Source organism: Melanotaenia boesemani, chromosome 17 (assembly GCF_017639745.1).
Source record: "Melanotaenia boesemani isolate fMelBoe1 chromosome 17, fMelBoe1.pri, whole genome shotgun sequence".
Classification (NCBI taxonomy): Eukaryota; Metazoa; Chordata; class Actinopteri; order Atheriniformes; family Melanotaeniidae; genus Melanotaenia; species Melanotaenia boesemani.
The window spans coordinates 16,874,323-16,898,726 of record NC_055698.1 but is presented as its reverse complement, the minus strand read 5'-3'; the positions used below and the strand labels follow the sequence as shown (position 1 = coordinate 16,898,726).

The 24,404-nt window shown below is 37.9% G+C and overlaps 2 protein-coding genes across 3 annotated transcripts; one reads left to right on the top strand and one right to left on the bottom strand.

Annotated features, from left to right (window-relative positions):
• Positions 1-1,691: 1,691 nt before the first annotated feature.
• Positions 1,692-22,175, top strand: cap2 (cyclase associated actin cytoskeleton regulatory protein 2). Its single transcript, XM_042012614.1, has 13 exons — positions 1,692-2,148; positions 5,097-5,224; positions 5,355-5,455; positions 8,164-8,241; positions 14,941-15,084; positions 15,533-15,618; positions 17,031-17,136; positions 19,904-20,096; positions 20,197-20,360; positions 20,528-20,651; positions 20,726-20,808; positions 20,943-21,086; positions 21,189-22,175. The coding sequence occupies exons 2-13, from the start codon at positions 5,107-5,109 to the stop codon at positions 21,270-21,272; spliced, it is 1,425 nt and encodes a 474-aa protein (XP_041868548.1). The 5' UTR covers positions 1,692-2,148; positions 5,097-5,106; the 3' UTR covers positions 21,273-22,175.
• On the bottom strand, positions 22,013-24,404 carry LOC121657211 (aurora kinase A and ninein-interacting protein). 2 transcript variants are annotated; one of them, XM_042012615.1, is made up of 4 exons: positions 24,327-24,404; positions 23,863-23,974; positions 23,542-23,698; positions 22,013-23,426 (listed from the first exon to the last, which is right to left on the bottom strand). In XM_042012615.1, the coding sequence occupies exons 2-4, from the start codon at positions 23,959-23,961 to the stop codon at positions 22,435-22,437; spliced, it is 1,248 nt and encodes a 415-aa protein (XP_041868549.1). In that variant the 5' UTR covers positions 23,962-23,974; positions 24,327-24,404; the 3' UTR covers positions 22,013-22,434. The 2 variants fall into 2 exon arrangements, with proteins under 2 accessions (XP_041868549.1, XP_041868551.1); XM_042012617.1 differs by lacking the exon at positions 24,327-24,404 and adding an exon at positions 24,275-24,311.

Sequence of the window (24,404 nt, the reverse complement as noted above, 5' to 3'; positions counted from 1 at the left end):
AAAAAGCCTACAGAAGGTTTTTAATATTTAGGGGTTAAAATCACTCCAGAACTTTGTAAAATAACTTTAGCAAATCATGACACCCTCGTAGATGAAGTCATGGAAGCAATCGATGGTCTGCCTATATCTATGATGGGCAGGATAAATATAAAAATTTTACCAATTTTACCAAAAATCTAGTATTTTCAAAGACTTCCACAGCTATTGGCAGCTTCGTTTTATGATAAATTTAACAAACTTTTTAGTTTATTGATTTGGAATAACAGGAAAGTAAGACACTGCTTAAATTTATTATCTCTGTCCTATGAAAGTGGAAGACTTCACACATCCAAACAAAACAAACTGAACATGACTGAGCAATTTCTGTTTTATGTATATGTTTTGCAGTTTATTTATGTATTGTTTCTCTGCCTGCAGAGTGACACATGCTAGATGTTACTCTCCTCCTCACTGTGAGATTGTCTCTAGACAATTTAAGAAACACTAAAGTTATCATCACATGCAGTGAGGTTTGGTGTGTTGGATAAAACTGACACATGATTAAGTCTCTGACGACTCACTCCATTAATGATTGATCAGTTCTCTCATTAATAAGTCATGTTAAAAAGAGTGAACTGCTCCTCCTGCTCCTTCGCTGCCTTCTTTGTCTCTGCTTAGAGAAGTATTTTGGTCACCAGTGAAACATGAAACTGGGCCACATACTGTGAGTGGTGGGTGACCATGACGCAGCATGGGTGCAGCAAGGCTGGATGGGTGAAATCAGTAGCAGTCATTGCAGGTGATGTAATACCAAGCTTAAAGCTGTTATTTTATTCAAAGGGTGATGCTTCTCTGATTTGACCTTCAAGTGTAGTTGAACAATCAAAACCACTTGCTAATGGGAGGATTTTAAAAAGATGACAGTAGTTATTTTGTTAATATTGTACTAATATGTAAAAAGCCATTAATAAGGATTAATTAGTTGTTGAGCTATTGATGAATTTAATGATTACATACAGTGGTGGTTTAATATCTTTTTGCCTTGTGAAAATAAATCGTTTCAGTTTAGCACTCAGATGCATACAACAGAGCCAACCTGTTGTAAACATGCAGAACATGGATTTCTTTGCTGAAATTTGCAAGGTCTTCTCTGAAAAGAGCTGTTTTCTGGATGGCATCTTTTGTTTCTTCAAAACAAGTGATGTTGTCCTAGGTAATGTTTGTGAGAGAAAACCCTTAAAAACAAGCTTCAAGATTAATAATAAAACAAAGACAAACAAACAAAAAAACATATCCTGAAACTGGCTGATACAGCAACAAACCACTAGGAGAAAATACTGGGGGAAACGGGGAAAATACATGAAGGGAAATTTAAAGAATGGGCAAGCAACTTCTTAAAAAACTAAATAAAATCATGATCAATAAAGTCTAATGGGATATTAAAAAAAGGATAAAGACAAAAGATATGTAAGCCAATTTTTAAAGCAATCTTTTGTCCAAAAGATAAATAGCTTTAATAGTTGTGTTTATTGTTCTTCAAAGCCCTTTAATTATAAAACAGAACTGTTTTTTCTTCAAATGTTTTTTCTGGACTATCTGGTTTACAATCTAAACCAAAAAGATAGGTTTATTCTACAGTGGTGTCTTATTCCTGATCAGGATGTAAAACATGGACTTAAACCAGCAGGTCTTATTAACACTGCAGTCCTCATCTTCTCATGTTAAGAAATGTGAAACCAGGAATTTCCAAGTGGGGGTCTCAAACTGGTTCTCACTCCAGTCTACTTTAATGATGCTGACTCTAGTTAAAGGACCATTCCCTCAGGAGAGACCAAGTCCCAACACACCGTCAATCGTCTATTTTTGGCAGGGTTCTTCGAGGCTGCCATTCTGCCTTTCTGCGACGTCCGTCCGCCCCAGAGGAGATATGGCGGTACTGACTGAGTCATGGTGCTGGTCTAGCTGCACGCTGTGTGGCTCTCAGGTTCACCGTGTTGCTTAATTAGGACTTCCCGGAAGAGTCGCCGGTGCTGCCGTGCACAGTTGTGGGACGGGGAAGGGAGGCAGGACTAGACCGTAGGCAACAGCGCACAACCGCGGACCAGCACCAAGAAACACTAACAAACACGACTGAACATCCCGGCAGAAAATTTACTGCAGAAGAGAGAGGTAAGCCGATTTTAAAGGATGTCTTTTAAAAGAAAAGAGAAAGAAAGAAAGTCAAGTGGATCGCAGCAGAGAGATGAAGTATAGCCTACCGTGGGTGGGTGGATGGGTAGGAGGGTGCGTCCTTGCGCAGAAATGTCTGAACCTCATCACCTGCTGCCTGTTATTTATTTATTTATTTTCATACTGCTGCAAGGAATTGGCAATATAAGCTATATAAAATTCTTTCTGCAGATTTCTTCCTTTATTTAATTTGTTTTTTATTAATATTGTGCTTTTGATTTAAAAGCTTCTGATGTAAGAGGTGGTGAAAGTCCTGTCAGCATGCCAGCTCATCCTTGATTAGGAGGTGTTGGTGTCCTGTGATGATAGCCTGTGATGAGCACCTGGAATAAACCTGTACTACAGTAACTATTCAAGTTCAAAACCACTGTGTAGCTATAAGATATTAAAACTTTAGTATCAAAGTTTTGTTGTTTTCCACAATTAGATTTTCAAATGATCTGCTGCTTCTCAAAATGAACCTATACCTTTTCATAGCTATCATCATAATCATTAGTCCAATGCTTGAATTTCATAAGTCTTTTCTTTAAGTCTTTAAGTCAAAATACTCGGCTTTAATGACTAAATGGACAGCTGTTGATGCCGTGTAAAGCAACAGGTTTGGCTTCCTCCTTTATCCTCACATTGTCCAGAGTGAGCCAGAGGAACATTTCACAGAGGGCCACAGCAGCAAACGGCAGGCTGTGGCCTAATATAGCACCAAAGATCAGATACCAGGCTGGAGGATTCAGGAGACACACACAGGGTCAGGGTGAAGTCACCCATATCTTTCCACTGCAGGAGCATGTGTGCTGTCTCAGCTGTTGGTTTTGAGTCTTTATGTTGCAGAAGTTATAACCAGTTTACAAAAACAGTAAATAAAAAAAAGACTAAGTGACATACAAGACCACAACATTTCTCTGATATTTTTCCATACAGTTTTTCTGGCACAAATGTGACTAAACTCTTGGTTGTTTCTATGTTTTGATGATGGGCTGAATGAATTCATTCATACAGTAAGAGCACCACTTGGCATGCATGCATTGCCATGGAGAATTTGGCTGGCAAACAATACAATCAACACAGATGCTGGCTAGCTCTACTTCATGATTTAGAATCAAGTTTTGAGCACAACAGTGTGACTTTTTTAGATTTGAGCTTATTTGCCCCCTATTTACAACCCAGCCTCACAGTAAAACATAGAACAATCACAAAATCTGAATTCATGGATTCTTGTCCATATGCACACTTTTTTTTTTTTAATTTTTCATGCAACTGGACGAGAAAATGACTCCATGGAGGAATACAGTCTTTACATTTTATATATAGCCACAAAATGACTGTTGCATCACATTCAAAGGCAAGGAAATCTGCATCTGGAAGCTGGAGTCAAGCTGAAGAACTGAATTTGCTGTTTGTCTTTCCCTTGAAATGCCATTTTCAGGATTTGGTCACTGTTTTTCTTGCACTCTCAGTCACTGTTTCATTTCTGCTGTACACATCCCTTGGTTAAGATAATGAATTACAAACGACATGGTTAGAGTTGGGTTAAAGACTCAAATAACTTATTACAGCCTTACATAACTTTCTTTTTTCAGTTTGAGCTCAAAGTGCCAGGGACACTCATCATTTTAAAATGGGTTAAAAGTTATAATAAAAATCTTTACAAAAACCTTATTTAATCTTTGATATAACAGTCTTAAGGGGTTCATAAAACATATCAAGTAATCCATTAATCCAAACATTGTAAAAAGAATCTGTTAATACAGATTTCTCAAGTTGATGTTCTGGTTAATTTCAGACTTCTTGTTAATCCAGTTCCAGCTCTCCAAGTTTCTGGTCTTGCCTGAGAGCTGTTGCTGTGACCCATAGAGCAGAAATAACATCTGAGTCCTGCGACAGGCATGTGGCACTGCTGGGAGAGAGCTCTCCTGAGACATGGCTTGATGACCCACCATGGCATGTTTGCTGCACATATTTACTAAACAGAATTTAAAACAGAATTTAAAAATATTACAGCAGGGAACAATAGTCAGTCTGAATGGCTAGCATATTATTGCTTCTCTGTGTTTTTGTAAGTTTTATAGATCATTTTGAAAAGGAATTTAAAAAAAAGGAAAGTCTATAACGATCCAGTCGCTCCACTGGATCATGTGGTGTAGATTAAGGTGTCAGATTAGAAAGTGTATGTTACCTAGCAGTAGTTTGCGTAAAAATGCAGCGGGTTGTGGGATTGAATTCCTCTCCTGTTGACTAATGAATATTGGAAGCAGGCCTGCATCGCTTCATGGTGAGACATATTACTGCTCAGTGTTAAAACAAGAGATTGAATGTGGCCATTGCAACATCCTTGAATGTAATAATGTTTAGTTACTGTTTGTACACAGTTCATAAGGCTAATCAAACAAAAGATTTTGAATAGAAATGACCTGTGATCAGTTCTTGTCTTAATTCTGGTGTGTGTCTTTACTTTGGCTTTCCACACAGAAAACCATGTTGTTGATTATATCTGAAGACCTTTTTGATTTTAGCAGACTTTTCTTTGACTGATCCCTCTCCTTTTTATATTCTAGGACCCTCCTCTCAGCCTGGCATGAGTTTCTGCCCTCTTTTAACTTGATTATGTGATTTGTTCCTGTGTTGAAGGCCAGCGCCCGTGACTACTGCAAAGGGCTGGATAGTTCGAACAGTCACAGTGTTCATATACAACCAGCCACACTGGCCACATTTAGTTTTCATGAAAATCAAGAGAAACTAGTTGGAAAAGTGAATCTGTCTGGGGTTGCTGCTCAGAATTTAAAGACTGATTGAAGTAAAGCACCAGAGAAAGAAACTAAAGATTAGAAATTTATTATATTTCCAAACTCATTGTAGACCCAAACAGAAGCCATCCCTGCATTTGTCTCTAGGTTTATCACCATGGAAGGTTTAATGCAGCGCCTAGAGCGAGCTGTGACCCGCCTGGAGCAGATGTCCGTTACAATGCAGGCATCCAGCGGCATGGGTAATGGAAACTGTGTCAACGGGATAGATGGAGGCAAGTCTGTGTTGAAAAATTAAACAAAATATGGACATCAGTACTAAGAAAATCAGCTCCACTCAGTTCACATCTGCTCTATTTTTAAGTCAAGCTGAGCAGATGATCAGTGTTTTCTCTGTGTTTCCAGGTTTGTCTCAGTGTGTGGAGGCCTTCGATGTGCTGATGAAAGGTCCAGTGTCAGACTACCTGGACAACAGCAAATCTATCGGAAGTGAAGTGGAGAAACATGTAAGTTTAAAAAAAAAAGCTTTTTCCTAACTTAAGTGAATAAAGAGCCACTTGTAAACACTGCCAAGCACCAGCTGTTCTCAACAACTGTGGCTTTAGAAATCTGCCACCACAGTGAAGCAGGTGTCTCAGTCTACTGTTTGCTGAAACAGATTTCAGCCTGGCTTCAACAGGGTTCTTTAAGAAAGAAGAAAATGAGCTATCTTCAAAAACATACCGTTAAAATCAACCATCTCAAAAACAAATCAATTTCCTCAACATTTAAACTAGATGAGAGTGGCATTTTTGTTTTGAACAATTCTTAGAGTTTCATGTAAATGGTTCTGTACTTTCAAAGTCTCACATTTTATTCAGTTGATTTAGGCTTTAGAGTGTTCACAGATATTATTAGAAAAGGGCAAGTCAGGAACTTTTAAAGCTTAATAAATATTCAGAATCAGCATTCTCTCAACTGTCGTCCATCATGGCTTAATCTGCCAGCACACAAACAGGAAGAGGCTATGAGAAAATAGAAAAACATTCTCATTCATTTTCCTGTGAGGTAAACAAGAAATAAGAGTTAAGATAAATGTCCCAATGCTGTATGTGGTGATGTTATTGTTTTTATTTTCTTTTAACAGGGAAACTGCTAAACAAAATATCCTATTAGGGATAAATAAAGTTGTTTGAATCTGAATCTTTAATAGTCTCCAGTATATACAGTAGTAATATTAAATTAACAGAGGAGAAATAAGAAAAAAATATTTTCTATATCTTCACCACAAAATTTAGCATCACATTTTTAAAAATGGACTTCTAACCATGTCTGATGCACTCTGGACACAGGTCCTGTGGACTGATCACGGCTTAACTTTTTACCCCCAATGTACAAAAATAGTTTTTAAGAAAAAAAAAAACTATGCTCAGAATGGAAAAAAAGACTTGTTTAATTGTTTGCTTAGAAAACTTTAGTCTGTTCTGGACTGAGGCGGATAGATGGTGGTTTGGACTTTTTTTTTTTTTTTTAAGCCAGTGAGACAGAGGATATGTCATTGGTAGAGGGATGTATATAAAAAACAGCTCTGAAACAAGCATTGCTTTGTAAAAAAAAGAAAAAAACAAACAAAAAAAACGAAGATGAAACAAAGATGACCATTAGAATAAGGTAATGATCATTCATGAAAATTAATGCTAATAATAAATAACATACACACATCAAACCTGCAACAGGTTGCCCCAAGCAAAGCAAGCTGTTTTGCTGTGACCCCAATCTGAAAATCATCAAGTATCTGCACACAGAGAGCAGTGTACGCACGATAGTCAAGAAATCTCACAAACGAATAACCTTTGGCTGGAAGAATATAAAAAACCTCCACAAAAGGAACAGAAAAACTCGTTGCAAAAGTGTTTCCAAGTTCTGTTACAGAGATATTGCTAAGTTTTGACATTAGGGTGCCTAATGTTTCAATGAAACCTGAAAAGAAGCAGGAAAAGAAAAGACTAGACTGTTCAAGAAAATGTTGTATTTCTTTTAAAGCATATCAGTTTTTACTTGTTAAGCCATTTGATGATTAAGATTTTAGCCTGTCACTTTATCTTTGTCATCTTCTGTATCTGCAGTCAGATGCTAGTTAGCTTAGCTTAGCACCAAAATTTAAACAATTTGGCTACCACCATCTTTGAAATACACTAATGAATACATTATATTTGTTTGTTTGATCTTGTACAACTGCAGCCATGTAATTAATGTATAGAGCTGAAACGGATATAATATTCTCAATAACTCTCTAATGCGAAGAAAATCAAATCCTTAATGAAAATCTTCTGATTCTGTAACAAATTTATTTTTATCTTTCAAATTAGATTGTGCAATGAAATGAAAGCTCTTTTTAATGACTTCTTATTAAATAGGTCATTGATAAAAATTCTGGAGCCTTTTTCCTCACTGGACACAAATGTATAAATAGACAGGATTGTCCTTCTCTAGATTCCACTTAGATAGGCACGCTCTTGAAAACTAATAGATGCAGTTGTTGTGTGTATGGGAGGTCCATAGTTCAGAAGTAGGAAGGCAGTATGAGGATGGGTTTGCTGTTCTTTACAAAGCCAGGGATGGAAGTGTATGACTGAATTTTTTCTTTACCTTCATTAATCAAATTTCTATTAGAGCACATTTTCCTATCTAATAATGACCTGAACTACCTGTAGGACTATCTTATTGTAAGCCATTTGGCAGTAATAGCTGTTATGTCCTTGGAATTGATCCAAAACAATAGAGAGGGCTCCAAAGCAGAGTAAAGACTGTCAAGAAATAAAACACAGGATGCTTGTATTTGCTCTTAACTATGAAAGAAGATTCCTATCTCTGTGTCTGACTGCTGAGCAGAGTGTAGGAGGAAAATGTGAGAGTCCAAGAGCCAGAGGTGGTTTCTTTAAGTTTGTAGACCTCCTTATTTGGAGAAAGCCTCCTTGGTGGTTCCTTTAGCCCACAAAGGGAGGTATCAAACACACACAGGACACAGCTGGCTGGGACTTACCCAAACTTTGCCTGTGTCTCAGACAGACAGTTTCACTGTCTGGATTTCTGTAGCTAAGAATGTCAATGTCTTTTTTTTTTTTTTTTTTATGGGCACTCAGCATCAACCACATATAATTCACAAAATGCAGTATTTTCTGTATATAAAACCAATAATAACCTACCTGATGTTGTCTTTTTTTCTGACTGGCAGGCAGAGATGGTGAACAATGCACTGCAGACTCAGAGAACTTTTCTCAAGATGGCTGCCATGCACCAGGAACCTGCTCAGGTACAACAGCAGAAGGTTGCCATGGTAACCCACTGATGATGTGACAAATTACAAGGCCAGGGCAGCTGTAGCTCAGGAGGAAGGATAGTTGACTTCCAACTGGAAAGTCAGAGGATTGATTCCAGGCTTCCTGACTGCATGCCTAAGTGTCTTTGGGCAAGACACTGAACGCTGCATTGCCTCCTGATGTGTCTGTCGGGGTATGGACTGTAGGGACATAATTTCACAGACTCGTTACAGTAACACACTCTCGCTCACACAAACACACAGACCAAAACAAGTAAGATTAAAAATGTCATGTCAGTTTTGTAATAAGCTTCATGGTTGTGCAACTACGCAGTCAACTTAAACTGAAATTATAACTTCTGCAGTTATTTACACTTGTATCCGGATATATCATATATCAACATGTTAGCAGTTAACGTAACCTCACTAATTAACTCTCTGCTGCCCATACATTTTCACCTTCGCTCACACAAGAATGATGTTACCATATGACCCAAAATTATTACTGTGATTGGTGGTAGCTGCTTGTGTTGCAGCCAACAGCTAAGCTGTACAAATCTTTTGCAGTAAATTAGAGAGAGTGAGCCACAGTGCAGTCCTCGTGACATTCAGGTCCAAATTGCATTAAATTTTCACATTTAACAGCAGCCCAACAGAGATGTGAACTGTATCTCAGTCCTGTGCAGTCAGTGTCCACCCCTCCTGTGTTCCCCAGCAGGCCGACTGTTCACAGAGGGATTACTATGCTCTTTGACCAAGAAAATGCTAATACAACACATTCCCAACATGTTCACGTATAGAGGAAAAGAGGGTGGGAGTGAAAGCTGTGTGTGTATGAGAGAACCAATATGATATCATCCCTTTGGCCTGCTGTTTGTGTTGTGTGTTAGTGTCACAGGGTCCACAGAGCCAACCAGGAAGTGATTACTCCCAAAATGTCAGGTCACTGGTTGAGAGGCAATGAAAAGACTATTCACTGATAGTCAGAAACACAAACAAGGGCTGAGTGTGGGTTTTACACTGTGAGGGGACTGAAACAGAAGAGGGATAAGAATGGCAGAGAGACTAGAAATAGGAGGGGGAGAAAGTGAAATTTACCTGTTTCTGGTTAAATCCAAAATAAAACGCAGGAAACTGCAGACTACAATTGAGACTTCTACCTTTTTAAGCTTTGTTGCAAAAAATATGAACATAATCAAACCTGAATATGTAACCTTGTATAATCTCACAGCAACAACTAATGTACTCAACTACAACTAATGAGTCATTTTCAAGTGTTATTTCTATAGAAATAAATTCTTATTCACCAGTTTTGTATTTTGAGAAATGTGTGGTAAAATCTAAATAGTTGTGGTGCATGAAAATAAATAATAAAATGAAAAGAGCAGACACAAATTGTCTGCATTTGTTGAACCATTTCTCTGAATTTCAGATCCTCAAAAAAAAATAAAAAATAAAAAATAAAAGAAAGGAAGAAAAAAGAAGGAAAGCTCACTCTTTTTTTTTTATTTTTCAGTGTTAACATGACCCAAATTAACCACTGAATGATGCTTCTGTTGCACAAAAAGTGTTTTTTCCTTTTTACTTTTCTCCCAATGCTGAAAACAAGACAGTTGTGTGAGGGCAAAAGAAATGTTGTTATTCAAACATAACTATTTCAAAGGCTACTTATGAAATTCAAAAAATTGTTGATGTAACTGTAATGTGATGTAACATCTTCTGTGTTGTGCTACGAAGAAACTTATAGAGAGAAATCTGTAAAGGTAGGTGCAGAATATAAAAAGCTCTACCAGACATCTAAAGAGCTTTAAGGCCATTTGAAGCAAATTCTAACGTTGTTTCAAACACAGTATACTACATACATGACCAAAGACCAATGATGATACAATCATTGAAAGACAGCCACAACAAGGCAAGACTTTCATAGATGAGTCTTTTGGTGATAATGTTGTAAACAAATTAAACGGAATACAGTTCATCAGTTTGTAAAACAAATGAAAACAATAAAGAAAGAAAAAAATCCGCTTTGCAGTAAAGCACAGTAGAGATTGTATCATGCTATGGGGCTGACTTGTAAAACACTTGGATCTTGAAACACCTTGATGTACAAAGCACAAAATGTTTGAAAGAGAAAAGATGGACTATTTTTACTGGCCACCAGAGTCCTGATGTAACTTCCTTTAGAGCCTTTGAAGAGCTGAAATTTGCAACTGCAAAGGATTTCTGGATTTCCAACTTAGAAATAAGACAGATCAAACAGATGAAAGAAACAATAACTAGATACAACTAGATAAAATAAATGTTTAGAGGATGCCATTATCACCAACAGCTCTGCTTCTAATATTACATAAGTAAGTAGTTGTTACCCTTCAGTGTTTCAGCATAAAAGCAGCCTAAGGAACTGTGGTGTGTAAAAAAACATCAACCATAGCAGTCAGCAACAGAAAGGTGTGTGTTAAATTCAAATCATGCTTTGGGATGAAAAAGTCTCCATGTAATATAGAAAGGTTTCAACATCACGTCTCTATAGTCAACATGACCTAAAAACCTTTCAATGCACACACAAGCACACAGATTTATTGCACACATACAATTTGGCAGTACCTCCCTCATTCATGTTTATATCTGCAGTCCTTAATACATATGTTCAGGAGTGTGTGTGACTTTGGGCAGTGCTATGTCTCTCTGTCCACTCACACACAAACCCACACACATATCTTACAAACTTCTGGCCTTTCTCTCCAGCACAGTCCTGTTGTGCTCTCTGACTTTTTATGGGCATGTTCTATATTTGAGCCTGTTGTGCTGTGTGTGTGTGTGTGTGTGTGTGTGTGTGTGTGTGTGTGTGTGTGTGTGTGTGTGTGTGTGTGTGTGTGTGTGTGTGTGTGTGTGTGTGTGTGTGTATTGGTGGGTGAGAGTAGAACACAGACAGAGTTAGACTGCAAAACAAAGAGACAGGGAGTCAGAGAAAGAAGGCGTTTCTTTTTAGGGTGACCTCAGATTGGCCTGTCAACATCTATGTGTGTGTTTGTGTTGTTGGGTCTGGCAGTTCACACACACACACACACAGACACACACACACACACACACACACACACACACTGGACTTTCAGAGCATTACAAACCTGCTTGATCCACTGCTTGTAAGGGATGTCAAGGCCTGTGCTGTTATAACACTGAGCTCAGTGCATCAGTTAACATAAACCGACCGTTTTCATCCTGTTTGTCAACTCATTCTCTCTGTCTGGATTCACGGCTGCCACATCTTTGCTTTACATGAGTTCTTCTGGATGTAATCATATTTATACTGTCAGTCTAGGCGAAACCGAGATCTAAGTGAGTAACAAAAAAAAAGAAAAATGAACTAAGCAAAAACTAAAATACACAGGGTCTATTAGTGTCTTTGGACAGAATAAAGTTTTGTCTCTATCTTCCACACACCTGATTTAAGCTTCACTCCAAAAAGTTGAGAACTGAAAACAAAACATTTTCTGGCTGATTAGCATTTTTGATGTGTGGTACTTAGGATTAACAGTAGGTAGAAATTCAATATAGTAAGGTACAAAATCGCAGGAGTGTACGATTTATGTTATACACATCATTAGAAAATTACTTGCTGTTGAATTAGAGCAGCTGAATTCCTAATTCCTAGTAACTATTTTCATGGAGCATTTTAAGAACATCACCCTGATGCTCTATGTTAATGAAGTAAGTAACTGATTACTACATTAATAGTTAAAATACTGTAAATATCAGAATTAAAACAACCTGTTCAATAGAGTCCATCATGCGTCAGAGTCGTATCCCTACATTAGCCTAGAATAGACAAACCACACACGGGCTCCTGAGAGGGTCTTCCTAATTTTAACAAGCTTGGAAGTAGAGGCTAAGGGGTTATTCAGTTGCTGCTAGATGCCAATAAATCCCCCACACTTTTATACTAATGCTTTGTACCCTTCCAGTTAGATATTCTCAAACACCCTGTTATTGAAATTTTCTCTAAATTTGTAGACGTAATCTTAAAGTATAGATCATAAAACAATCAGAGTTTTGCCATTCAGCCCATCTAAGCTGCAGGGAGTGCTTTTTTCACAGATTTGACATTTTCTCGCCCCCCAACATTACAGTACATAGGGCTTGAATATGATGTTACGGGTAGACTGACTCCTGATTGGTTCGAAAGTTAATATAATCACACAGAAGAGCTAACGATCTTGATTATTTATTTTAACTTCCACAAAGACAAGCCAAAGGACCAACAACAGCACCAACACTCTCAAAAGCAGTCCATACCTCAGATTAATCAACATATTCCTCACTCTCAAGTTGCAGTACAACTCTACAATGTGTAGACTTGCATTTGCAAAACAAATGCAGAGATGTTACAGAGCCATGTCCAAAGCTTCAGTCTGTTACAAAAGTTTTTAACAAAGAAACTGAGCCAGTTGGATCCCTTCTTGTCTCAGCTAGTACCTTTTGTTATTGTAAAAAAACTGCACACACTGACACCTCTGTAGTGTTATAAAAGGAAAACCTGCATAATGTTATCATTCTCTGCCAGCACTTTATTCCTAAAACATACAGTGAAGGAATTTTTTTAGCTTTTGATTACACTTACCTTTTTTCCATTTTAGGTTATTGCTGGACATGAATTGCTTTAATGTCAGTAACACTGGACAGAGGGGGGTCTTCCAGAGTTTACAAAAAGCTAAAAAATGAACTTGAACACAATACAATTACAGATATAAGCCAGAAATATTATCTTACAGTGTGTGTGGGAGCATAGCAGATATGTCCTCTTTGCAACTGTCAGTCATTTATCCTAAATTTTGTCTTCTGTCTTCCTTTCTTAAGTTTTGCAGCACAAAGCTTAGTTAGGGAAATTATCCACAATGTGACCCAGGCTCTGACTTGGAGTAAACTAGTCATGCCCTCAGTGTGATGACAATGCTGTGAGAGCCAGACAGCTCAATTGATTTCACCCTTACAGCAGTAGAGTGGAGTACTAGAAGAGAACAAACAAAATAATTTTCTTTTTGGCCTTTTATATTACAATGTAGTTTACATGGCATTTTATGAGTAATAACAATCCTACACTACTACAGACATAAAAACAGCCTGAAAAGAATCATTCTTTAAACTTAAACAACTTCTTTAAAGTTATATCTTCCTTTATTAATTAAAATAAAAAACTCAAAACCAAAATTAGAGATGGGAACTGCTAATTGATTTCAGACATAATTCTGCATGTAGCAGTAAGTATGGTATCTGATTTGGAAAGGAGAGATTTGCATCTTCAAAGGCAGATATTAGATGACCCTTGTGAAAATAAAAGCAGCTGGTGGAGCAGAGAAAGGCACGTCTATTTCAGCTTATGGAGATCATGTGCATCTGATTGGGGGAAGAATTTGCTGGGTAATTCAATTCTGTTTTTATCGTTGCTGTGCACACAGGCATGAAATCATTCAAAGCTCATATGCCTGAAGATTTTTACATTTTTTCTATATTTCTGTATTAATTTGATCGAAAAGATCAGATGTTCATACAAGTTCTAAAAGTAGTTAAAAGAAATCAAGTAAAACAAATAAGAAAAAGTATTGTTAAGAGGATCCTTCAGAACACGTTCAGTAGATGTGTATTATAGCATCTCAACCCATCTCAGAAATTTTGGCTTCATTGATTTATAGTCAAACTTTGTATAGACAAAGAAGCTCAAGGCACAAAGATCACTCCAAAAGCAGTAGCTTTGAAAGTGAACAAAAGAACCCTCACACTGGCAAATATTAATGTTTTAACATTGGCCTTCAGGAAAACATTCAACAATAATTGCATGGTAGGGTTGCAAGAAGGAAGGCAAACTTTTCTAAGAGAATACTACAGCAAAATTTGGTGATGTGAGTAACATCCATCCATCCATCCATGGTCTTTTTTTTCCAATGGAGAAGCATGAGACTAAAGGCTTTCACCAGCACTGACCAGACCTCACAGCCATATCTAAACCAAAAATATTATAAACCATATAGCGAACAGTCAGAAATGCATTAGCTATACATCACTGAATGTATCTCTACCAGCTGCTTAAATATCTGAATGAAATTAAACATTTTTGCACAGATCATTAACTATAAATGTTTCACACTGCATTCAGTTTACTGCATATAAGAACAAGTACACAGCTGCAGCAATTCACCAATGAAACACTTTGTTCCTGAATCTGTGTGAGAGCAGGCACGTGTGATCGGTAAACTGTAAACATTTGAGTAGCTGTATGCCTTACAAGGACAGAGGGATCTCCCCATGAACAGAGGAATGTTTGAAAGAACGGTATGATGGGGATGGGGAGCTGAGAGCTGTGAGACGAGCTATACTGCAGCTGAGATCTGGAAGTTCCAATGGAAAAAGTCTTATAAAATTAGACGCTGTCCTGAAGTCCAGTTTAGGAATTAATTGGAGGCACTGAGAGCAGGATATGTAGGGGTGGGCAGTGAAGAGGAGCTTAGGTTGTAAAACTGTAACATCTAAAATATGTTTAGGAGAATCCTGCATGTAGAAAGGTTATGTTTTACTAACATTGGTATCCAGTGACGTCCTCAAGCTGCCAAAGCTACAATCTGCCACTCTGTTACTCTTCTTTTCCATCGTATTTACATCCTTCTAATGTCTTTTCTTAAATTCTCCCTTCTGCTCCTACAGACAGAACTCCAAGACCTGCTGAAGCCAATTTCAGATCACATCCAGGAGATCCAAAATTTCAGAGAACGAAACCGTGGCAGCTCCCTCTTCAACCACCTCTCAGCTGTCAGCGAGAGCATTCCTGCTCTGGGATGGGTGGCTGTGGTAAGGAAGAATAAAAGAGGGCATTTCATGCTGATAAATAAATGCTGTTAATCGGAAAATAAGGAAGTGCACATGCATATTAACATATTTACGAGTAAGTATTATAAAATGATAGAAAAAAAAGGGTTTACACTTGAGATGAAGTCCAACAGACCTTCAGATCATACTGCATAAACAACCATTAGTACAGATACATAGTACTAGCAGTATTTCTGTTTCCCATCAGTCCAAAATCTGGGATTAGATTAAAGCATTGCCTCTTCAAGACTTAAATACAAACCTTTAAAACTGGCTCTGGTCTGTGTTAGTTGCTGTCACGAGAGCACTTTTCTCCACTTGAACACACAGTACTTCAAGATATCAATGTGAACTTTTTGGCATTTTACTCTTAAATGAAGACAAATCTCTTTATATTTTGGTATTTTTTATTATACTTTGTCTGTCTCAGAGTCAGAAACCTGGCCCCTACGTAAAGGAGATGAATGATGCAGCCACCTTCTACACCAACAGAGTGCTGAAGGAGTACAAAGAAACGTAAATATGTCTGACAGACTGTTCACAACACAAGAAGCTGTCACTAATGTTTGTGTCTGTGCAGCATTATGTTTTTTAATGGATTTTTTTATAAAAACAGGATAACAACGAAATGGCACACATTTAAGGTCTATGACCAGAATCACATGTAAGGAAATTAGCATAATTTCATTATGTGGTTTGAGGAACAAAAACATGCCAAGTAACCAAATATTATATCAGTGTTCATAACCAAAAGTTACGTCTTGTTAGCTTTTATCAGAGGTTGTGATGTGATTTTGAAGCAACAGAAGGGTGAGAGCATATGCTTTCACCAGTGCTGACTAAGGAAAACTCCAGATGAACACTATAAGTTAGTCACTTCTAAAGAAGGAAATCTAGATCAGCACTAAAACGTAATGGTTTTTCCTTTGCTTTTGTTCCTGCTTCCCCTAAAATTTCATGAAATCCTGCCTGTTAGAAATCCTCCTCACAGACAGACAGTCAAACAACATCATGCTCTTGAGCCATAGCTCTTTATTTTGCGAAGATTCTACATTATAGGAGTCTTTAAACACATTGGAAAATGCACATATTTGTATTTTTATTAAGTAAATTGTTTGTTTTTTGTTTGTTTGTTTTTTTTGTTAATGTCATGTGGCCAATATTAAGTTATAGCTTACAGCTAAACACAAGAGGAAACTTATTCTGGGTCCGTTCAAAGCTAACAAAATCTGCTTACCACCACATCTAAAGCTTCATCTGTTTCATGTCTTGCTTTTAATATCTGTACAGATACCAAAGTGTAAAAATCACACTGTGTTTCACAGGCTGAGACAGGGACACTGTGTGCAGATCCATTTCTCATCTAAGACTAGTGACGTCCTGGAGTTTTGCCTGGTTAGCAACTTTAAAGTGATGAGTTCAAATTAATATGTGCTGGGAAAAACAAGCTGTATCTGTTTTTACATCAAATGTAATACCAATGAGAATATACCTCAAAGGGCCAAACAATTTCAAAAGATTTGAACAGTGAGCCTGGCTATAAGGAGTGAGGTACTTCACCGGTTAGACCACAGCTTTCAGGATGTTGATGTTGTCTGATAATTTAAGGTTATCTCTTCACAGTGGGAACATAATCTAAACATATGAAAAACTTACTGACTTGAAAATGTGCTGTTTTAAAAGGTATGATCCATGTTAGTTAATGACAGAAACAAAATGGCCCTTCTCTAATACATTGATAATACAAACAAACTTTTGGTTCAGCGCAGTTGCACCAACAAATATTACTTTGATTTTGTGCAACTCTATTACAAATTGACATGAGATGGAGTTGTGCTAATGCATCCTCACATCCTAACTACTCCCTCCTATCTTACCTCCTTGCTAATTTTCCTCTTCACCTTTCAAACGCTTCCCCTCTCACCCAGTGACAGACGTCATGTGGACTGGGTGCGATCCTACCTGTCAATCTGGACCGAGATGCAAGCCTTCATCAAACAGCACCACACAACAGGACTGATGTGGAGCAAGACTGTAAGCAGGCAAAAACAGTCACAAGCAGATTCTTTCTAATAACACTGATCTAAACTGATAGTTTATTTGGTTTATTATTGTTAAACTGTTCTTAGTTAAACTCTCATACATGTTTTTGAACACAAGCAGTCAACCTTGTACAAGCTAATCTGTTATCTTAGCTGTGTTTTCATTTAGTTCTGTGTTCGCAGGGCTTGTTATTTTTACATCAGAAACTTTTTGCGTACACTTCCATTTTTAGCTATGAAGCAGTCGGTTACATAAAACCCTGCAGAGAGCATGAATGAATGAATGAGTTTATCTTCAGTGACTGCACACCAACGCTTTCTGTAGAGCTTGCAAACACCCCCCTGTCAGTCCTACACACATTTCTGTTTAAGGATGTCTACCCAGGGACTCCTCAGCATTCACCCACAGTGGACTTCAGAGAATACCACTGCTGGAAAACAAATCTTTCAACACACTCTTGAGTTCCTTTGCTTGTAAGATAGAGAAGTATCATCAAACTAAGGATTTACAGTGACATACTTTTTAAACACATGTGATGCCCTTCCTTTCATAAATGGATAGCAAACCACTTGGTTAAACATGCATGTTTGCTCTCTTGCTAGGAACTTAGCAAGACATAGCCTGACTTTCTCAATATGTTTTGCAAGGGTTAAGCAAATTAGACAAACTGAGTTTATTACGTTGCTTTAGAGCTTTAGAAGCACTGGCAGCTGCTTCCTCATAAAAGGTTAAGTTTTTCCTTTAATGTGACAAAGAAAATCTGACTAATGCTCAACAACTGTGCCCACATGTGCAGAAACCTGAGAGCCTGCGGTGGTTGTGTGTGTGTCAGCTGTTGCTCCTGCTGTCAGACGACAGAGCTGATGCATATATGTGAGGGACACAGTGTGTGAACGCACAAGGATGGGAGTGTGTTGCACTAACAGGTGGTCCTCAGGGTCTGCTTGAATGAAGGTTTTCTTTACAGAAGGACCCCAACAAAGGGTCTGTGTACACACTCGGCCTGTGCCGTAACCTAAACTGCAGGTCTGGTTCCTGATCTGCACAGCCGTCATCTGCTACTCACATAGGGATTTAATGACAAGCTTATTCTCTGCCATGCACAGGCTAACATATGGACACACCACTAGTAACTTTAGTTCATATTGCTGCAGACTGGATTTGGGGGAACAAAAATGAATGATTTTTTTGTAGAATGAAATAAAAATTAATATAATGCTTCAGTAAATCAGTATCTCCATGTGAATGTTGTATTTTGTACAGCTTGAGCATGTGAGATCAAAATATTTGCTCCAGCTGTCCTGAGTGCTTATCGATAACCAGTCTCTGGCCTGTGAACTGTGTTACGTATGAGTTGAATGGCAGAACTGTGCTCAAGGACTGTACACACATATTTCGTTCTGTCTGGTCTTTTCACTGTTCGGGCCACTATTTTTTCGAACTATGAAGGAATTGTTGGTTCTTTAAAAAGTTGTAAAACATCAAAAATAGCTATTATAGATTTAAAACTGGGTAATCCTTGAATTAGTTATTTTTGTCCAGCAGTCATATATATTTTTATGTCACAGACAAAAATTAAGAGAAGTGGCTAACTGTCTCATTTGAAAAGAGGAATCCAAAAGTGTGTTGTATTCAATGCCATTTTTGTTGGAAAATACTAAGTTGATTATTATGAATAGTAATTTAAAATAATATTTTTCTCAAGCCAAGTTTTTAGTTCCCTCAGCTCTAGCTTAAGGTTGTACAAACTGATATATTATTGGCCAAAAAAAGATAAAAAAATAAATCTATCTATCTATCTATCTATCTATCTATCTATCTATCTATCTATCTATCTATCTATCTATCTATCTATCTATCTATCTATCTATCTATCCATCTATCCATCCATCCATCCATCCATCCATCCATCCATCCATCCATCCATCCATAGCAAAACAAGCCATCTTCAAAGTTCTAAAAGGGACAAAAGATGCTTAATGTCTGTGAACACACATGCACAAAAAAGTAGTCAAAGAGTTTTACAGCCATGCAAAACACATGTGCACACACACTGGTTTTAATTCAGTGGTACGCAATGTGCAAATGAATGTAACAGGTCTGTATTGTTCAGCACTGATAGGTGCAACACATGTGCTTCGTGTCAAAGGTCAAGTCTCAGCTCTCATAAGTGCATCAAGTGAAAATTGTGCATCAGCCCCCTGAAGTTGTGTAATAAGTTGTTGTCTTTGTGACGCAGCGGTGAGGTCTCTAGAAGGTGCATGAACCTGCATCTTCCTGCTGCAGTTTGACTGTATGCAGCTCTACGGTGAAATAAAAGTTGGTAGTTATTATAAAGAAAATCTGAGCTTATCATTGGAGCTGAAAAACCTCATTACAAACTCATACTGCCAAACATTGTTGATAGACTGTAAATACTGACATATAAATCAAATATACCAGATTTGATTCCAAGGCAACCTTACAAGTTACAAAAAAAGACAAATTAAAGAGACCTCTACATGCAAATGACTAGAGTGTCTCTATATGCATTCAGAACCCTCTGACACATTTGTCAATTTCCATTTAGTCTCCTAAGTAAAAAGACTAACATTGTCACCAAGCATTATATTTTCTGTGCAATACTTCCCCTGCTGGACACTTTTATTACAACAAATGCTGCCAATAAACCACATGTTGCATCTGTCTCTTCCCTGTCTCTATGACAAACTTTAAATACAGTGTTACCATCTTAACACTGACTTCCTTCATCTCACAGGGCCCCATTGCTCCTGCTTCTCTTTTCGACACCCCCCCAGCTCCCAGTGCTCCCTGTCCACCTCCTCCCCCTCCTCCCCCCGGGCCTCCTCCAGTCTTCACCAGTGATGACTGCAAGCCACAGGCAGACAGTGCAGCAGCCCAACACTCAGCATTATTTGCCCAACTCAACCAGGGCACAGACATAACTAAAGGTGGGTGTTCATTTAGGCCCACAGAGCTAAATACCTTTTTTAAAAAAAAAAAAAAAAAAAAAAAATAATAATAACTGTTTTACATACTTTCCATGTGTAGGTCTGAAGCGTGTCTCAGAAGAACAAAAGACCCATAAGAACCCCAATCTGCGCTCTCAAGTGTCAGCAACCAAAATTAAGAACCCTGCACCTGTTAAGGCTCCCAAAGCAGCTGTTCAGAAAAGACCCCCTCTGCTGGAGTTGGAGGGAAAGAAATGGAGGGTGGTATGTGAACCTTTCTAATTAGAAGCTATTGAAATGACTAACTGAAATCCATCCTGTCTGCTTTCTTAAAGCACAAATATTTATCACTGACTGCTAAAGAAACCATTACGCTAGATAAGACAGTACTACATCTGTTTGACAAATAGTTAACTTTTCTTTTGTTGCAGGAAAACTTTGATCAGAAACATGATTTGGTGATCGATGAGGCGGAGCTGAAACAGGTGGTGTACGTCTTCAGTTGTAACAACTCCACTCTGCAAATTAAGGGAAAAATTAACTCCATTATTGTCGGTAAGTTGCCTACAAATAGCTAAAATAAGACATTTCTGGCTTTAGTTTGCCTCCTCATTGTTTTAACCCCTCAGACAACTGTAAGAAGCTGGGTCTGGTTTTTGACAATGCTGTTGGGATTGTAGAAATCATCAACTCCAAAGCTATTCAGTTACAGGTGAGCAATTATTCACAAAAAGTTGCTAATCTCTTGAATCTTATCATTTTTTCCTTTAAGTATGTTAAAACTATCAGTGATAAGGGCATACATACCAGACTATTTTTTTTATCTTATTTTGTGCATTTCTGCAGGTGCTGGGAACAGTTCCCACCATTTCCATCAACAAAACAGAGGGCTGCCAGGTCTACCTGAGCAAGGATGCAATAAACTGTGACATTGTCAGTGCTAAGAGCTCTGAGATGAACATCCTGATACCAGAAGGAGAAGATGATTATGTGAGTATCTCACATAAAATCTAAAATGTAAACATTACCTGAATTTTCTGTGATGTCATTGTGTAGCAGCTCCACTAAGCAGCTTCCTCGTTCGTTTTACAGAGGGAGTTCCCCGTCCCAGAGCAGTTCAAGACTGTTTGGGATGGCTCCAAACTGGTGACCGAACCCACAGAGATTGCAGGCTGATTGAACATTAACATGCACATTTCCGTCCAGCTGATGTCATTACTCACATATACGAAAAGGAATTAAAAATTAATAGCAATGCCAGGTTATCTCTTTGATCCTGCAATCGTAAACTTGTGAGATGTTTCTCCAGCATTTTGAAACTGTTACTGTAACCCAACTCCACACTATAGGCACTCAGGTTTCAGTAACACAAACCTAGAACATACACCCTAATGTGCCATAGCAATACAGGCATTTGTGTAAGATTACACAACGACCCAAAATAAGCAATATTGTTTGTTTTTTATCGTTATTCTAGAAAATACTTTCCTCTATTAATGTGCATTATTTCATTGCATATACACATTTACAACCAGATTAAAGGGAAAATTAGGCTTCATGGAGTACTATGCATATACTGTGATTAGCAGCCAAGCACAGACCTTTACAGTACGTTTTCTGACTTAATGAACTGTATGTTAGTTATCCCTTTTAATATGTAAAGTGCATGACAGTCATGTTTCATTGTGAGTTACAGCATATGCAGCATTGCTCAACATTTAATCATCGATAGCAACAGTCATGGTCGTTTGAGTCCTTAAAACGGTATATTTACTAACGTTAGTAATAGAACTTACATTACTGTAAAAGGGTCAGATATACTGCTGCAACATTAATCCAGCTGGTCAAAACTAATACAATAAAATTACAGCAAATTTCATGTGTATGCAATATCTCATCAGTGGAAATATTCACGCTTGAGAACCCCCTATGTCTTTGTATATCACTGTATTTTGTTCCAAAATGTAGCATGACATCAACGTTGGGCAGAGAAGAATTTACAACACTGAAATGCATTTACATCAGAAACTTGTGTAATATTATGTTGTTTTTTTTTTTAAATAAAGCAAAAAGTTTCCATTCTTGTTTGTTAGTTTAATTTTGCATAAGAAAATAACAGGGTATAACATGTTATAACAAAATTAATCTGTAGCATGTGAGGCAGACAGATGAAAATTTCCAGGAGTATACAAAAGATCTACAGCTAAAACAAGGTAGGAAAAAAATCAGAGGAGGAAAGAAAAACAGTCAGGATGACAGTCTACGTTTCAACTTTCTGAAGCTCCAAAATCCATATCTGCTGGATTAAATCCACCAAAGAGGACATCTGCAATATGTTTCAGTGTTTGATCACCATGTTTCCCTGAGAATCTTGAGTAAAAAGCATTTCATCCTCATCTTCCGTTACACACGTGTAAACATTTGTCCTCACTATCTCAGTGCTTAGATTACTCTGATCTTTGAGTGGGCTCCTGGTTTGCAGACCTCGATGTGCTATCACCCTGAAACCCTCCGAGTCCTGAGTGAACAAAGTGGCCAAACTGTCCCCATCAACCTCCCTGATTTGTTTCAGTGGTTTCTTAAAAGGAGAGCTGATCCGTTTGGTCCACATTGTTTCAAAGCATTCGTCTTTTTCAGTCTTATTCCACAGCTGAGAAGCATGTTTTTGTGGTGAAGTGCCTTTTGGTTCTGTCCATTTGTGATCTGACAAGGATTCAAGATTAGATGAAGAAGAGCGCTTACTCATGGAACTAAAAGACAGTGACCTGCTGTTTTCTTTGTCATCATCTAGCTGAGAGGATGATGGGTTTTTAATGAGTTTTTGAGTTGAGGTCCTCCTTGTTACATCAATCAGATTTCCAAAAGTTTCTTCACTCTGTAGACTGTCAAGAAAACCTGGCTCATAACTGCTACAGTTCTTTGATGTGGAGGATTTCTGATCAGGGAGGTAAAATTCAGTTTCAGAGTTCTGGCTACAGGTGAACAGTAGGTCCTGACTCCATTCCTGTTTGTTGTTTGGCAATAGGGAGTTCTCAGTGAGCCTCCTCTTGCTCTGAGGTGGTTTACACTCTTCAGACAGATCTTCTTCAGATTCAGAGTAGTGCTCTGCTTTTTTCTGCCACAAGGTTGCATCCATCTCAGTCACATTTTTTTCAGATTGCCAATTGCCCACTCCAGACTCCGTGTCATACAAGTCAGACTTTTTAAGACATATATCACGCCTTCGTTTTCTCACAGATACCATGGTTGTGATTGCAGATGAGGTAGATGATAAAAGAGGCTCAAGTGGATGCAGGCTTGGTACTTCAGAGGAAGACATCTTGTTGAGAACTTTTAGGAGAGGGTATAAAACAAAGACAAAATGTTAACAAAAATGCTTTACCATCTTTAGACAGATTTTACTTAGCATGAAAATGCTTCTTTCAGCAGAGCATTAGCCCCTCACCTCTTCGATGAGATGTGAAGAAAGTTGATATAGAGCTTTGTTTGGTCTTTGGCATTTCCATTTTGGTTTGAGTGAAGTTGAGGGCGACAGCAAAACTGTACCCTCCACCCTCAGCTAAGGGATTCAGCTGTTTAGAAATAGGGCGAGCAGGACGTTTCTGAAAATTAAGATGTGCAAAATAAAATATTATCCCATTACGTAAATAACTTAGGCGCACGAGCTGAATAAGAGGCTATTGGTTAGTATTTAATTGTACGAATTCACATCTTTACTCAAAAGCAGACAAGCGTTTACTTAAACGGCGCTTGTTTCTGCAATTACCCGTTTATTTTTTTCTTTTAGTTGCACAGTGTCCAGCCAAACACCACATTCCTCCGGAGCTGCGTTTTGCGGTGTGGCCTTAGGGGTCTTCATTGTCATGAGTGAATAAAATCTGGAAAACATTAAAAGGAATGACGTTTCTCAGAGGTATGACTACTTTACCACTACATTTGCTTCACTGACTGTATGTTTGTCTACATATTAAGGAGGGGTGTGAAAACAATAAGGGAACGAAAAAAAACTACACCTAATTCCTGTCACAATATAAAATCGGCGCTAGCTAATTTTGCTAAAAGGTAGATGTCGTTTAGGCTTGTCCTTTAACATAACAGACGTATTATTTCAAATTAGCCTCATAGAATTGTACAGCAATATGTTAAATTAGTCTTTTCCTTTTTTGAACTTGACTCACTTTTATAAAGTTAACGAACGCAATATTTTTGTTGATAAAATTTAACTCCTACCTTCTGTTTGAGTCTACCGCCTTATTAATAGACTATCCTTGTCGTTTGCCTATATATAAATGTTATTTAATTAAACAA